The sequence below is a fragment of the Rhopalosiphum padi genome, chromosome 2 (assembly GCF_020882245.1).
Source record: "Rhopalosiphum padi isolate XX-2018 chromosome 2, ASM2088224v1, whole genome shotgun sequence".
NCBI classification, from domain to species: domain Eukaryota; kingdom Metazoa; phylum Arthropoda; class Insecta; order Hemiptera; family Aphididae; genus Rhopalosiphum; species Rhopalosiphum padi.
Genome location: NC_083598.1, coordinates 24,915,061 through 24,933,129, shown reverse-complemented (window position 1 = coordinate 24,933,129; position 18,069 = coordinate 24,915,061). Strand labels below are relative to the sequence as shown.

The 18,069-nt window shown below is 30.0% G+C and overlaps 3 protein-coding genes across 6 annotated transcripts in view; 2 read left to right on the top strand and 1 right to left on the bottom strand.

Annotated features, from left to right (window-relative positions):
* LOC132922553 (protein trachealess) overlaps positions 1-10,061 on the top strand; it is a 119,916-nt gene extending 109,855 nt beyond the window's left edge. For both annotated transcript variants that reach the window (XM_060986123.1, XM_060986124.1), the window contains 7 exons: positions 566-687; positions 2,896-3,089; positions 3,615-3,721; positions 5,774-5,921; positions 6,121-6,251; positions 6,344-6,492; positions 7,124-10,061. In XM_060986123.1, coding sequence (XP_060842106.1) covers positions 566-687; positions 2,896-3,089; positions 3,615-3,721; positions 5,774-5,921; positions 6,121-6,251; positions 6,344-6,492; positions 7,124-8,602 — 2,330 coding nt within the window. In that variant the 3' untranslated portion in view covers positions 8,603-10,061. The remainder of the gene's footprint in view (positions 1-565; positions 688-2,895; positions 3,090-3,614; positions 3,722-5,773; positions 5,922-6,120; positions 6,252-6,343; positions 6,493-7,123) is intronic.
* Positions 10,062-10,670: 609 nt separating this feature from the next.
* LOC132922558 (N-alpha-acetyltransferase 80) lies at positions 10,671-18,068 on the bottom strand. Of its 3 annotated transcripts, XM_060986131.1 has the most exons (6): positions 17,885-18,068; positions 17,697-17,729; positions 12,361-12,497; positions 11,521-11,669; positions 10,988-11,063; positions 10,671-10,920 (listed from the first exon to the last, which is right to left on the bottom strand). In XM_060986131.1, exons 3-6 carry the CDS (start codon positions 12,459-12,461, stop codon positions 10,740-10,742), a joined length of 507 nt encoding a protein of 168 aa, XP_060842114.1. In that variant the 5' UTR covers positions 12,462-12,497; positions 17,697-17,729; positions 17,885-18,068; the 3' UTR covers positions 10,671-10,739. The 3 variants fall into 3 exon arrangements, with proteins under 3 accessions (XP_060842114.1, XP_060842115.1, XP_060842113.1); XM_060986132.1 differs by lacking the exon at positions 17,697-17,729; XM_060986130.1 differs by lacking the exons at positions 17,697-17,729; positions 17,885-18,068 and adding an exon at positions 15,807-15,942.
* LOC132922557 (putative glutathione-specific gamma-glutamylcyclotransferase 2) lies at positions 14,118-16,163 on the top strand. Its single transcript, XM_060986128.1, has 3 exons — positions 14,118-14,568; positions 14,968-15,006; positions 15,668-16,163. Exons 1-3 carry the CDS (start codon positions 14,362-14,364, stop codon positions 16,049-16,051), a joined length of 630 nt encoding a protein of 209 aa, XP_060842111.1. The 5' UTR covers positions 14,118-14,361; the 3' UTR covers positions 16,052-16,163.
* Position 18,069: the final 1 nt, after the last annotated feature.

Sequence of the window (18,069 nt, the reverse complement as noted above, 5' to 3'; positions counted from 1 at the left end):
CGTTTTAATTCTGTCGAAATTATTCTTAGACTTTAATCATAGGCCTTATTTTATTTTATATGACATCTGTAACGTAATGTAAATTGTTCATAATATGTTTGAGTAATGAATATATAAAAATATAATCGTTTTTCACACACTGACCACCGATCATGTGCTTATAGTTTGGAACATTATAATATCGTATAGATTTTCTGAAGTATATAATAGGAAGCACGGATCATTACTCTGGCCACAAATGGTCGTGACTTCGAACACATAATTATATAAGATTATATTCCATTACTGTGTAACAAATAATATTATTATTCTGATATACATAATAATATGAATAATAAAAGAGTATTATAAAAATAATTTTATATTTTTCGTAATAATTAAATAATAAAAACTTTAAATCACTTATAGGTAGATAGTTAATCAATAATTTTTACTTTTAATAGAAAACAATAAATAAATTAATAATAATAATAGTAAAACAAATAGTTATATCCATTAAAAAATTGAATAATATAAACATTTATAAATATTTACTATAATTATTACTTTGTAATATTATTTTCAGTTTCGTCAGTGATGTCTCTATCTAGCACAAATGCATATAAAGGCTTAGACAGAGCGTTTTGCATTAGAATGAAGTCGACGCTGACTAAACGTGGTTGCCATTTCAAATCCTCCGGATATAGGGTGAGCTTACATATATATATATACTTTTCTAATACGGATATTATTACCAACGTATAGGGTGTAGAATTATATATTTCATCTCATTTTCTCAGTAATATATGAATTCTTTCATTTGAAGGGGAAAAGTGTAATTTTCAAACCAAAAGTAGTAAAGGGTTGATGGTTATGTGATTATTAAGCTTAAAACAACCGAAAATGAGTGCGTCATACTAAGTACCTATATAGTTTGAAAATATTTCGATTCTAATAATCTTTAGAAATTACAATTTTACCATTCTACAAAATTGTATTGATATAACTATATATTTTTATATAAAATTACTTTAATTACTTAAACTCCGACAAGAATTAAAATTTATAGTACCTATATTTAAATAATGTTTCAAAATAAAATATTTTTCCATGCACATCAATACTTGAACAATCATATTAAAATGTATAAAGTACGAATGATTGTGTTGACCTAATGAAACAGGGGGCTGCGAAATAAAGACGGGGAAAATACAAGGGTTGAAGGAAAATTCTACCCCAAACATAAATGATGATTCATTGAAACCACTAAAAATTAGTACTTTTGTTCGAAATACTTATACCATTTTAATTGGATATCTCCTCGAGCATCCAAACCATAGTTTTCGGTCTAAATTTAACAACAAGGGAGAATAAAATTAAATTATCAAATACCTTAAAATATTTATTTTTTTACTTATTGTTATTTATTTACACAGCGGTATTGTGTATACAGAATTACCATCAGTTTGTGTATACGTAACACATAATGTAATAGATAAACTAGTATAAATAACACATGGACATGGTCAATGATGCGTTTACAAATTCCATACTTTAGCAATCTGTCACCACAAAATTGACCACTGCTTAAATGTATACGTAGATATAATATAGTATAATGCGCGTATATATGTTTACATATGTGGTGACAATGGTAAAGAGAAAGCTATTCAAACGATGATAAAACAACATTAACACTGATATTGTAACATAAATAATTATAATAATGCACAATTGGTGTTCCACAATGGTTACATAAGAGTTTTATTTTACATGAATAAAAACAATTAAATATTCGATAAATGAAAGAAAATAACCATTATACCTATCTATTACTTATACAGTTATTACATCACGGTATTATTCATCCCTAGGTGGTATTTTTTTTCACCTTGATTTTTGGTCTGCTTCTAATACTCTAATACAAAAACAAGATATCGGTTAAATAACCATGGATAATTTTTATACTTGGGTCCGTAGACGGTGGGCGAGAGAAAAATCCCAATGGTTTTTTTCATACTCATATACTCATATATTTATATATATATATTGTGTATTATATATATATAATATACACGTATGTGTGTGTTTGAATGATTTGGGTTTTATGGACGAACAACTCTGATAATTTTGTTAACGTCTACTCTGAATGAGCCTAATTAATTAAGTCGCCATAGATCCGTGAACGTTTTGTTTTAAAAACAACTCCCTTAACAAGTTTGCATGAAAAGAACAATAGAAAACAATTTAATAACAATAATTGTGCGTGTCATGCGTTTGATCATTTTATTCCGATTTCATTATAGTCCGATAGAATTAGAGACAAAAGGCAGATGACACTTTAGTATTCAACAATAATATACAAAATTCGATTCACATAAACACGAAAAAACAATGACTATAGTCGGAAGCGTCTAAAAAAAAAAAAAAAAAAAACAATAATATAATAATAAAAGTGTATTTCATAACATGTAAACGTTTAGAGTATAGTAAAACGAAAATTGAATGACCGAAATAGGCGGCCGACTTAAGACCGTTGTTAGGATGTACAAATCATATCCAGTGATCGTGATGAGTATACAAGAGAAGAACGCCTCTGGTTCCGAGAGGTTGTTTTTTTTTACCTCTTTTTTATGTCATTTACGTGTCAGAACTGTTGATGTCGTCGCGTTAACCACTGTTTTTTTTTCACACGCCACAACAGCCGTACATTATGTATGATGTATATCATATGATATTATTAAGGCGATAAAAACTCGTCGACAACCTTATACTATATAATAATATACACCATATAGTAATATATACACATTATACACACCAGCCATCACACAATTACACAAACCATTAAATTTTAATTTCCTAGGAAATTTATTTTTTTTTATCGAAAACTCACGATCTTACTTTATGTCACAGGTGGTGCTGTTGATTTGCAGACTGAGGCCACAGTACACGTTTTCGCACAATCGGAAATGTGCACCACCGCTTTTGGGCGCAGTGTCTTTGGCTATTGCTCTACCCCCACCTAGCGTACATGAAATCCGACTGGAAACCGACATGTTCGTCACCAGACTATACTTCGACTTCCGAATAGCTCATTGCGAACCAAGGTAATTATATCGATTGAGATTTGTGGCGTATCCAGAAGTCTAAAATTTTATAAGACATATTGTAGTATGCGTTCATGTATACAAATAAATATAAATTTTTAAAACAAAAAATAGTAAATACGACCAACGAGGGAAGCATGGCTCCTGTGGCCCCTCCCCCCTGGATACGCCACTGATTGAGATGTTCATATTTCTCTAGGATCTAGATATTTATAAAAAACATTTTAGTTTTAATTTACAAAATAATACAAAAAATGTTCAAAATACAGCACCGACTAACAACTATAATAATATGAAAAAAATATGTTTATTTCCTACAACACTATTTTATAATATAGTTTATGTATTGGAACATTATATTCATTATATTATGTATTCATATATAAGATATTATGGACTATACAATTTTAAAACATACTAAAACCGTGAGACCTATTGTTGTTAAAGATAATTTCACTTTGAGTTCTTACATATACGCATAGATACGCAAATGTATAACGATGATTTATTATTATTATATCACAGGGTGGCGGAAATACTAGACTATACGGCCGACGAACTAACTGGTATGAACATGTATACCCTGTGTCACGGCGAGGACGTGGGGAAACTCCGAAAATGTCACCTAGACCGTAAGTATATATACTACGACATGCACGCACTATATAATGTTACGGCCATCAACTTTATAATATTATATTATAATACAATACGGTCGTTACTATAGTTTTGAATGGTACGACGGTGCGCATTGTAATAGTACACGCGCTGCAGATACAGATAAAAATGTAAAATAATATAATACGGGTCTCTGGGCAATGGTTAGACTGGTTAGAGTATCGTATATTATGTGGTGACTAAGTAGGTAGGTAAACTTCAACTAGATATACCTCCTACCTATGATATATATTATAATATCTCGCGTTAACGGGCATATAAATGGTGGCCATTTATATTTATACGCAATCGTAATTGAATAACGACCGGAAGAGCGTCATCAGTATTCAGAACAGTAATACGCACCGAGTATAATATTATAATATGTACTTACCTATTTTGTCTTCACCGAATACATCATACACGAGACGATGACTCTTGTTGGTGGACGACGATAACATCTAACGTGTGGCCATCGGGGTAATGGCTATATGGTTCGGAATAGGGGGAGGGCGGAGCTTCCGGTGCGATACCTGCCCGGCATATTTCAACAGGCGCAAGTGCCTCTGTAGCCGCGCGTGTGTATTATTATCATTATCATCATCGTCACTGTCGTTGTCATCTTCAGTACATATAGACATAGAAAGATACTAACGCATGGCCGTATGGGTATAGTACTATAATGTAATGTTTTGCCATGCAATGACAAATCTGTAAAAAAGGACCCGACCATTTTTGTGTACGTTTTATTGTATATGTATAATATTATATACGTAGTTGGTGCGTAGGACTGTAAGTACGACCTATAAGTACGTTTTACTCGTCTTCGTGCAATGAGCGCCTAGAATTTATGTTATAGGAAGTAGCGAATTTACGTGGGTGGACCCCAAACGTCAAAATAATATGTTGCATAACAATTTTTAATTATTTTATTTTGTAAAATACATAAAAGAAATTTTAATTAATGTAGTATTACAAACGTATAAATACAATTACAGTCGATAACTATTTTCTTTCTTTTTAAGATATAGATAATTCTTTTGAAATACATATTATTTTTGTGAACCCCGCCACTAAGAAAAATGTTGAAAATTTGTCATTGGATAAAATTAAATAAGTATCAAATAGGTATTGCAGCCTTGCAGGATACGAAAAAGAAATTTAACTAATTTAAGGTACAATATGTTTGCCGACCCCTGCAGTCCCTACTGCTATAAAATACCGTATAGGTAGGTCGGTAATACTGCAGCAGTAGACGGAAAAACAATGTCCATTTCGTCATAGTTAGATCGAATGAGTTGAATGCTTAAACATTATTGTAGCGCCGCCATAGATCCGTCTTCCCAAAATTAATTCGTAAATATTCCACTCGAGTCGCGTGCAAGAGGCTTTCGGACAATAATAAAAATCGGATGTTATATTGTTATCATATGAATTATTCGTCGTGTGTCTGTAGACATTATATTTTATATATAACTATTTCCATTTGTACATTTTAAACTGTGAATTTTCTACCTACTTATACACTTCACTATAACAATAGCTGGATATGTTATGTAGGTTCCAAACATAATATATATAATTTATAATTGTTTACCTATACTATCTACATGTATTGGACGTTTTTATTTTTGGTGTAATGGAATAATACATAAATTGTATAAATAGGTATATAGTTCCGTTAACCGTTAAATAACATAATATAGTGTTCTAACTTCAAATATATTATATGTTATACATCTAGCTATAAATGTAACAACTTATAATCTTAGTAATATTTTATTGAAATTAGCTAATATTTTTAACAGCTATTAAATATAAATGTTTCATTTTATTATTTAGATATTAATAATAAATCTATTTTATGTTTATTTACAAATTTTAAAACTAACTAACGATATTAATTTTATAATAATTGAATGTAGTATTGTAGTTGGATCTTAAAAATATAATGTGTACCTAATACCTGTATAAAAATGTTTCATTTATCACTATAATCAAATTAACATTTTTATTTTTTATTTCAGTGATTAACAAAGGACAAATGATGACGCACTACTATAGAGTGATGAATAAAAATGGTGGTTACACTTGGATGCAGACGTGCGGTACGGTGGTCTGTAACTCGAAAAACGCCGAAGAACAGAACATAATTTGCGTCAACTACGTAGTCAGGTAAGTTGTATATTATTTTAAATTTTAACCCCGCGCCAATTAGGTGTGTCCCCTCGTTTTGTATTCAGAACATTCGCCAGCTATAATAAAAATAAAAAATAAATGTGCGTTACATTATCCGAACCTCTGCGGAATATTGATCGTGGTGTATAATATTATGTATAATGTATTAATGTATACCTATATATGATGATTTTAGTGCCAGAGAATTCGACAATTTGATAATGGATTGTTGCCAAATGGAAGAGCACATTAGACAGAGGGTGGTGAAAAGAGAAGAAACCGGAGGCAACGACCCTGAGAATGGTTCACCCGATGGCGGTGGTGGTGGTAAGTGTGGTCATCATATAGATTTTATGACTTATATTGAGTCTAATATAGCAATGGTATGAAGTATAAAACTGTATATCGGTTATATTTAGATGGGCGAGGAGGAAATCCTAGAAGAGATCACCTGACACCGGCCGACCTAGACGATGGTCATTCGGCGGACGGACAGGGCGATCCGACGAGAGGCAGAAATCATGTGGACATAACCCAATTGAATAACGCACCGTCCGAACGATTACAAGTGAGTTAAATTGAACAATGTCGTAATTTAAACTACTTAAGTATTACAAGGAATAATGAGATCAACATATTTTATGATGATGGCATAATGCAATTGATACAAAAATAAATACCAAGTAGATAATATAAAATTCTAAGACCCCCATGTTCAAACAAATTATATTTTATTGTTCCCGCCGCGGCTAAGTAAACTAAATTAATTTGGATTTATACATTTCCATATAGATTAGAGTGATTAGACCATAATTTACTCAGTTTAACAGACCTACTTGTATTACCTATTTTACTACTGGTATAAATAATATGACAAGTGGCCTGTGTGATTTTTGTGTCATCATTGTAATATTATGAAACTACCTATCATGTTATGAGTTATGAAATAATATAGTTTTTTGGATAACAATAAGCAAAATAATCCTGAAAGGCTATATAAAACTAATTAAACTCTTTTCTAGTATTTTACTTGCACGAAAATGTTTATTTTTTATTTGGTACTTATGTGTTAGGTACACATCAATGATAATATAATATAATTCTATCGGCTCTATACTTATTTATATTTTATACTTAATATTTTGTCCTCTAGAATCTAGATGATGTTGACATTTATATTTGATTCGTTATCGTTTCAGTTGAACAACAACAACAATAATAACAACAGCAACAACAACAATAATAACAATAATATAGGAATACAACCTAAGAAGTCGGGCAACGAAAAACGGAAAGCGCACAAAAGGAAAATCGCCGACCGGGACGAGGTGGCTGCGGCTGCGTCGGCGGCGGCAGCGGACAGCTGCTGTAGCAGCTCGGAAGAGGAAGTGTCGGTGAACAGAAAACAGCACTTCGCCAGCCTGAGTCCCGCCTCGTCGTCGTGTCAATCCACGTTGCCACCCAGTCCACCGAAGACGAACGGCGGCGGTGACAAGAGGCCGACCGCGAGCGATCCGAACGCCGTGAAAGAGCTCGAGCACGCCATGTCCAAGCACCTGCCGCCGGCCACAGACAAGACGTCCGCGTCATCGGCGGTGACGGCAGCGCACCAACCGACCGACTTTAGCACAGACGCGCTGCTCAAGCAACAGCAACAGAAGAGTACGATCCAATGGATCGGAGCGCACCACTTGGGACATCACCACCACCTTCATCACCAGCAGCAGCACCAGCAGCACCAGCAGCAACAGCAGCAGCAGCAGAACGGCGGCTTACACCTGCAGCAGCAGCACCAGCATCACCATCACCCCGCCGGGCCACCTCATCACCATCACCTACATCACCACCAACAGCAACAGCAGCACCAGCACCACCACCACCAGGGCGCGTCGCAGCACGGCCAACAGCCGTCCGGCGGTGCACCGGGTACCACGCTGCCCGCTTCGGCGTTGCTCCGGCAGATATACGCCAACCGCGAGTCGGTAATCCGCGCCAACGTGCACGCTCCCCGCTCACCCGGTGCCAATGCTGTCTCGTATTACGCGGGCGAAATGAGCACGTTGCCGACGCCGCCGGGCAGCGAGGGTGGTTATTCGGAACAGCAACAGTTCGGGCCGCAGAAAAACGAATTTGGCAACGGCGGCGGCGCGTTGGCCGTACCACCGCCGTACAGTTATGCAGATTACCATACGGCAATGACTCCGCCGTCGTCGGTGTCGCCGCGTGACAAGCACCAGCACCAGCACCAGCAACAACAGCAGCACCAGCACCAGCAACAACACCAGTACGATTTGTACGGACCACCGCCGCCGCCGACGTCCGCGGACGCGTTGCTGCAGTTACGGCAACAGCACTTGCACCAGCAGTACGGACATCACGCTGAGGTGACGTCGTCCGCTGCGCCAGCGCTGCCGCTGAAACCGCAGCCGTACAACCCTGCACCTCCGGCGCCACCGCCGCCGCCGCCCGCCGTGCCACTCGACCATTACGACCAGACGTCCGCGGCCGCTGCAGCTGCGGCCGCAGCGTTTTATCACTCGGCCGCCGGCTTCCATCTTTACCACCCATCCAAGTCGACGATGGCTACTGGCCCGCCGCTGCCGCCTCCGCCGCCGTCGTCCGTGTACGCCGCCGACCCGCTTAAGAACCATCACAACTGGTACTCCACACCCACTTAATGGGGTGCTCAGTCGAATTAGATTTATAATAACGATGACAACGATATCGTTTGTAGGTACATTTCACCCCTTACGCCATTATCCCCGCGAAAGCATAATATTATAATACGTAAATATTGTGGAGGAGTTAATTTTTAAGCGCGACGCTCGCTCGTATTTCCTCGGACATATCTTATTTTTCAAAGAAACCAAACAAAGCTGCAGGTATAATATTTTTTTTTATTGTGCGGCACAGCGATTTGTTAGTTGGCGGGTACCTAAAAATTTGCAATATTTTCTCTCGATATTTTTGATATTATTCCCTTTTTTTTAACGTAGATAATGTCCACGTTTGTTATTATTATTGGACTGATAAAGAAAAGACTAAAATAATGGAATAGTTTAAACATAATTTGATCCTAGATTACATTTATAAATGATAAAATATATTGCATCGATGAAGGTCGGAAGAGATATAATATATACCTACTAGAAAATACATCACGAGTACTATATGTACAAGCAAGTACCTATTGAGTTGTTGGATATAAACTGAGGTCAACGATGTTGTAGTGCAATATTATAATAAAGTAAATAGGTATCTATACAAAATGAAAACAAGTCCATAGAATGCGTAGTTCGATGATATAGGTAGTAGGTACCTACTCGGATGATATATTCTGCCCCACTCGCCACGCGTGACATTTACTGCCCCAAATCGCTCTTCTAAACTTAGAACGCTTATAAATAACAAACCACGAAGTATAAATAACTTTTGAGAAATATCATTAAATCTTAAACTTACCATTATCAAAAAATAGTCAAAAGGTAATGTAAGTTTTAAGTACCAAAGTATACCTTACACTTTAATAACCCGTGTATTACGTCCTGCTCCCACCTAATCCGGTGTGTGCGTTTTATTTTTATTTTATAGAACTCACTAGATGTCCAAGAAAATACGGGTTTCGCATGTAGAATAGCACCGCTATTATGTGCGATTGGTATACTTAGTTTTTTAATTATTTTATTTACTGCTGCTGTATTCGTTTGAGACTGTAATATTGTCGTTATACTTATTTAGACTTATTAAATATATGTATTATACCAACTTTGTAAAAACCTACCAAAGGTTGTATAAAATACGTAATACCTACCTACATAATATATATATTATGCACATAAATACTATGAACAAACTATATATTTTGTTAAGACTATATCCTTTTTTTTTATACATACATATTTTAACCAAAGATTGTATTTTAGTGTCGAATTTTTAAACTGCGTGCCTACCAATTTTTTTTATCAATTAATGATGTACCACTGCAGGTGTGTAAATATACCTAGTTTTAATGTTTTTACATTTTAAAAAAATTGACAATTTCGACGTCTGGCGTTTATTTTTGGTTTAAAATGTAATTATGAAAACTTATCAAAAATAGTTAACTTAATAAAATATTTCCAATTATAAACTCAATGACATTGCACAACTTTATGTATTAAAAATACTTATCTTAAATTTATATCCCGTCAAAATGGCGCTACATGTTTGTACATATTATTTTATACATATGAGATAAAAATATTGTAGACTTTTATTATCATTATTATTATTATTTAATAGGTCTATAAGCTATACGTATAAAACATCATATCAAATTTATTTTAAAACTAAGTGCTGAAGACACCACAATATTTCAGTCTTGCACTCATCTGTATTGTTAGTAATAAGTTACGAGGTGTTTTTTTATTACACTATCGTTATGATTCAGTAAATACTATATATTATTATTTTTTACGATTCAAATTTGTTTCTTTCCCTTAAACAAGAATTGTATTATTTAAAAACATGTTAGGTAGTTAATTATTTTATTATTATTATTATTATTATTTTACGTTGGCTCAATTAATTTGTACATAATGTAATTTTTTACACACATATGTATAATATATATATATATATTAATATTACCTATTATTATTATTATTATTATTATTATTATTATTATTATTATTATTACTATTATTATTACTACTATGAAGTTAATGCTGTTAGTAGGTGTTAACTGAAATGTGCAATAGACACACGTTTATATCAGTGATATTTATTCCTTGTTTGTAATTTAAAATATAAACAAAAATAATTTTAAAATATAGTTCATGTCAGTTGTTTTTTCATGAATGTTTTTCTTGATGGTACAATCACAGAAACCATTTTTGAATTATTAATACTCAAACGGCCACCATAAATTGAAATTGGCTGACATTGAATATAACCGAGTTTTGAGTAAAATTCTTGTTTGTCAATCGTGGACAAATAGGCAGCATTTAAGCCCAACCTATGAAAATAATTTAACAATTAAAAACATTTAATTATAATTTAAATTATGTTTATATAATAATTACGTTTTCATGTATTCTTCAGTCTTGTGCATAAGATATTTTCCTAGTCCTTGTCCTCTGTGATTATTAACTATTACCACTAAAAACAATACAAATTTTTATTATCAATTAAACAAATCATGTATTTTTATTTTAATGTGGAAAAAGTGAATACAAGCTATAGCATAATATCACACATTAGAAATTTGTTGAAAGTTATACTTTAGACCAATACAATTGTTTTAAAATTTAAATGTTCGTACAATATATAGTTTAGTTACACTCAGAAAAGAAAACACTAACTTGATAGGATATTATGTATAATCAAAACAGCAAGCACAATATTTAAGGCATTATAATATATATATTAGCTCTAGTATTACATGAATACCTAAAAAATCTAAGTAATCAAAAGCTTTGAAAAAAAATTATTATAGTTATAATAGATTATCAACACATCTTCTTTATGAGAGTACTTTTTTTTAAAATATATCATAATGTGATTTATTAATTACTATCATTAATACTAGTTGAGAAATAAATAGAATATTAATTACCTGTTTCAATAAAACCACTATCTGGAATAGATGGTATTGGTGTAATTTTTGCATGTCCTAAAACTGTTTTGAAGTTATCTTTTTCTTCTTCCTTAGCCAGCACCAAAGAAGTTGGCAAGGTATCACAAGACGCCTCCAAACTATGTAACCTAAATGACACATACACATCATAAACATCGATAAATTGAAAAAATAATATTGTTATTATCATATTATGATAATTTCCCTAAAATTTACTTATAACTTAAATATTGATGTTATTTGTCAATTATGAATACAAAATAGCAATAAAATTGAAAGCAAAATATCTAGGACAAATTATTAAATAAATCTTTGTTATCTTATGTAAGAAATACATAAATCAATTATTGTACATTAGTGTATAACATGATTAATAAATTATTTTCAAAAATATAGTTGAATGTAAGGTAATAAACATTTTGAAGTAGTTGAGACTTTGAATATTATTATGATCTAATTAAACAGACAAACAGTAATCGATAATTTAAGTATTAATAATATTCATTACATTAAATTTATCTGCTTTTCACAAATTTATGATCAATTTGACATTTTTTTTATTAGTAACTCCTAATCAAATTATATTATGACATAAAGATTTTTAATAACTTTTAATTATTATTATTAAATAATATTTATTGATAGACAAACCTAATACATTTTGTGAAATTGCAAATAATTTAATTTTTATTTTCAATTTTTTCAAGTGTTATACCGACTTGAAAGTGCAATAAATATAAAATATCACCATGCCCTAATTTCAAAACAATAAAAGATATATGAGAAACTTGGTTAGTTATTAGTGAATTCAATAAATACCTAGCCATTTCACTGCGTGGCCATTCAGAATTAATTACAGCACAACATTGTTTGGTGAGATGTTTATATCGGTGTAATGGAAATACTTCAAATTGTTCCATGTTACCATTCTAATATAAATGTAAAAATAACTGTACCTGTAAAAATGTTAACGTATAACACTACATTTTGATATCCAAACAAAATATTAATTATTTATAAATCTATTTTTTTTAAATAAATAATAATCATACTATAATGTATTAATCATGAGGTTAAGGCAATACAAATCTAGAAGCAATTTTATTTTATTGATGTTTTTTGTGTATAAACTTTAAAATGGCTATATGGATAATCCGAATTTATTGCAAAGAATAATTTTTAATATACCACAAATCAATACTTGTAATTTAATTGTTTTTTACTAAACGACAAGCAAACATTTTTGTACTAAATGTATAGAATCTTAAACTCTAACAACTTAAATAATTTTGATTTCTTTATAGAAAATAAGTCAAAATTAAAACATTGTGTCCTAAATGTAATAGTATAGTATTAACCATAGGCGTGTCTAGGCCTCATTCGCAGGTCGTGTACAACTGTGGCATATCCAGGAGGATGGGAATATGGGATTACTGCACTAGAATTATCAATTTTTATAGTCTTATATACGTTACAAGTCCACATGATGAAAATTAAAAAAATTTATATGAAATCAGAAACTGAAAAAAATTAAGGTTATATTATGCACTACAATTTATAATGTAAGTAAAATCAAATTTTGCAGGACAGACAAGGCCCATAAACACGCCTATGATATTAACTAACCTGTATAATAATATGTTATTTATGTAGATTGTAGAGTAATATTAGAACTTTTATTTAGTTATTATTTAACGATGACAAGACTCATAAACAAATTCCATTAATTATATATATTATAATATACTTAATTAAAACGCAAAATCAGTAATTATTACCAATTTGGTTTAAAAAAAAAATACTCCACACAGAAGACAGAACTACAGGTTTGTTGAAAAAAAATATTTTACATTCTGTACATTCTTTAATGTTGATACTATATTATGTTTTAATATCAGAAAGCTCAATATTATACAATAAATATTTCTGAAAAGCAAACAAATATGAAAATACTTAAAACTCATATTGACTTAATTCATAATTGTATAGTCTTTACTATAATATAATCACATAACAAAAATGAAAATAAAATAATAATTTTTAAAATTAAAAATATTAGTTTATTTATTTGGTAAAAAAATAATATTTTAGGAACATTATCATTTTTAAAAGTGTGTAAAGTAATTGCTAATACAAATTAATATAAAGAAAATAGAATGCACAGGAAAAAATGTATTAAACTTTACTCTAAACAATCACTTGTTCACTATTTCTTACAAAGAATACCCAACATGAACAATTTTAATGTTGACAAACGAAAAAAATTATAAGGATTATATTATAACATTGTTTTTCAATGAGTTATTAAATAATTATACATTTTAATTATTGAGTTATAAAAATAATAACTATATCAATGATTTTCTGATTTTTATTTTATATCTTAATAATAATTAACTATGTAATTATTAGTTTTATTTATCTAAATTAAATTGACATATTTATTCTAAATTGCATAATGTATACATATTATATAAAATAAATACTTTAGTTTAGCATAGTATAGTAATTACTAATTACTAGTCAATTATATTTTATGATTATCCATATTATACAAATTTATTTCAAAATGGTTTAAATGTTGGAGCTTTTTAAATAAAAATATGTCTAGTAAGTTGTTACTTAAAGTTCAACAACGCCATCTATTTGTCGAAAAGTGTAATGGCAAAATAATAGGTATTGATTATTTTCATTCTATTTTCCAACTAATCCTTAGAAACCCTATCAAAATGTTATCATATTAAATTATTCATTTATAAACAATAGATGTAGACATAGTAAATTTTATTCTTTAAAAAAAATAATTATAGTATTTTAATAATGAAACCAGATAAATCTGAAAACAGCCACATTAACAACAATGAACTGAGCAATGAGTTAAAAAACCATATGTTTTGGATATTTGGCTACGGATCATTGATATGGAAAACTAATTTTCCATTCATAAAAAAATATCCTGGATACATAAAAGGATACACCAGGCGATTTTATCAGTTTAGCCCAGACCATAGAGGAACCAATGACTTAGTAAGATTAAAATAATATGTCATTTTTTAATTATTCATATGGTGATTTTACAATTTGCACTTGCACTGTGTTAACTTAGTGATGTTACAAACCATAAATTTTGAGGTCGATCCAAACCCAAATTACAATATTTAATTTTTGTTAAATCCAATCAAGCTCACTTTTTTATGGGGAATTTTTTTTTATTATTTAAAATAAATTAATGAATTCAGTTCTCTATAAAATAATATTATATTATTATTGATATCTATTAAAAATAGTTTTTATAGTTCTTCAACAAACTGAATTAAAATGTTTACCTATTTCACTTATTCGATAGAAAATCAATCAGTTTGTATCATCACTTTATAATACCTTATTAATACCAAAAACTTCTAAAATTTTTTTGATAAATTTCAGCCTGGACGAGTAGTGACTCTTTTACCATCAACTAATGAAGTAAGTTGAATAATGCTCTTGGATTATGTTACTAATTAATATATGTATGTATAATGTGTATAGTATATTTAATATTATATATAATACAAATTTCAATATAATATGGTATTTGTTAGTAATATGTTATTGCTACCATGCTATATAAAAATAATCACAAGACAATTGTTTGTTATAAAGTTACCAAGATCTAAAGACACAATACATAATATCAAGATACAGATTAATATAATATAATAATATTAAATTTTTAGATTAAGAGGATTATACTCTTAAGTGCGCAATTGTACAATTTTAAAAAGCTCATAACTTGTTTTAAAATTAAAATATAAAATAAAACCTTAAAGATTTGCTAAATAATATTCTAAATTTTAAATTTTATAATAGATCAATTTGCTCTAATATTTAACATAAATGGAGTTATATGCATTTTGTAAGACGGAGACAATGCATGGGGGTGTAATGTCCTCTTAATGACCACTGACTAAGGTCACTTAGTAGCAAGGTTATATATTTTATATAACTAGGTTGCACAACAAACAAATACTACATATATCGTATATTTAAGTATAATAATGTTAAAATATTATTGATTAAAAAAATGGTATCTTACTTAGAGATACTTCATAGAAAACCTAAAATTTTCAATTTAATATGATTTTAGAGTCGAGTATGGGGTATAGCGTATGCGATTGAAAATCGAGATATAGATAACGTATGTGCGGGGTTGGATCTACGTGAACGTGCCGGTTATACTAAGAAGGTTGTCCAATTTCATACAAAAACAAATGAAAATCAAATACCATCTGAAGTCACAGTGTATATAGCAGACGAAAACAATGAGTGGTTTGCTGGTGAAGCATCTATTCAACAAATAGCTTCCAGAATAGCAATATGCAGTGGAACCAGTGGATCAAATCCGGAATATGTACATAAATTAGCAGCAGAAATGAGGCGGATAGCTCCTGAGGAAGATGATAAACATTTATTTGAACTTGAAATAGCTCTGAAAAGCATCGAAAATAGTAAGGAAAAACAAATACTTTAATCAAAAATATAAGACATTTTTAATTGATTCATGTTTATTTATATATAAAAAAAATTATATTTTATTGTTATAAATACTAAATTTGTATATATATATATATTATTTTATTCAATACGAATTATAATTTTACTTCTAAATCAAAACTATTTTCACCCATGAACATGATTTGTTTATATATGTGATAGAATATTTACAACTGTCACTACCTTCTCTACTTCTGTTTGATACGTTGATCAACTGTGCATCAATTTAGTTTAAAAAAGGCTTTCTTGCTTTTAAATTTAAAATTAGACATTCACCACATAACTATACCCATATCTGCTCAATTCTTGATATTTCTAAACTAACTTTCTGTAGTGATGCTACGAATCAGGCATTCATCTCCTCCATAATTAATGGCACCCTTGATGCCAAAGATCTTTCCATATTCCTCTAACTCCACGATAAACGATTCTTAATTATCCATTCCAACCCATCTCATTTCTTATTGAAACAATTAACTACTTCACTGAATGGTACATTCACAACCTAACTTAACTTCTAACCTCATTACTTATATGTAAAAATATTGTATAATATAACCGAATATCTAATAAGGTGTTTAATTATACAATAAATTTGTATCTAATAAGCCTAAAATCGGCTTTGGAAAGTCGTTGGAACATTTATCACTTTTACTCAAATTTAATGGTAAATGATAATAATTATAATATTTATATTAATTTATTTACGAATTTATTTAGGTAATAAATATTTCAAAACTAAATTGATTAGGTATATATCAAGAAAACATATAGGTCCACGATTTAATGCAGCAATAAATAGTATTAAGTAGTTACTTAATTAACTCGTTAATTAATATTAATAAGAATAATTACTTTAAGTATAAACATTTTAAAATTATTAATTTGATTAAATAATTTATTAGGTAATAGTGTAAATTAATTTTAATAAATATAGATAATAACTATAAATTATTTTCAAACATTTTTAGTTCAAATATTAAATTGCATATTTCCTATGCAAATTGCTTATTATTACCCAAGAATTATATTTTCAAAATAAATGATTTTCTTATTCAATTTTTTTAAATTAAATACTACTGAGGTTCACTGGTCCTTTCCAAAAGAAAAAATTAAAAAATATGTCACTGATTTAGTATTTAAATAACCTTAACTTTTAAAAAATAAAACTATTTGTTTTTTTATGCTATTTAGATTTCTATTGTTTCAATATAAATTTTATAAATTTATTGGTACATAAGGTAGTATTAAAATTCTGATACAAAATAGCTTTATAAAATTGAATTCAGCAAGACATTAAATGATTTACCTAAGTTAGGCATTGTTTAAAGTTTTCTGTTGATATACCATGATTTACATTTAAATTATGTGGTTGTAAAAAACTGATTGCAACATAATGCATTCAGAACATAATCAATGACGTCATGGTTCTAAAGTTAAAACTATTGTAAAACTATGTTGATCCAAATGCTCAAATGAATAACATGATCAGTGATCATATTATATATTATTAACAACAGGATGATCGACATATTAAAATACCATTAAATTTTAGTCTAAATATTATTTAAGTATTAATTTTTCAATAATTAATAATAAATTGTCTTCAAATAATATATTACCCAGTATGCAGCGAATTCCAAGGTGAATATAATCTTAAAGGCGTGAACAAGAAAAAATTAGCAATAAATAAAAACTTTTAACAAATTTAACTTAAATGTAGATACAATAATATACTAGTTTTTAAAGTCTGAATAAATATGTCTTTAAATAATTTATTTTAATAAAAATATCAATTAATAACAGTTACCTAAACAATAAACAATAACAATAAATCGTTAGGTTGTATTAACTTTTTAAGACCGGTACTCATGTCCACATTTTTATTCTGTAATGGTAAATTAGCAATAGAGTGTTTTACTAATTTGGTGTTGACTAAAAATACTACTCATTATTCAATGTTTCGGGATGGGAAATTGTGGTAAAATACTCATA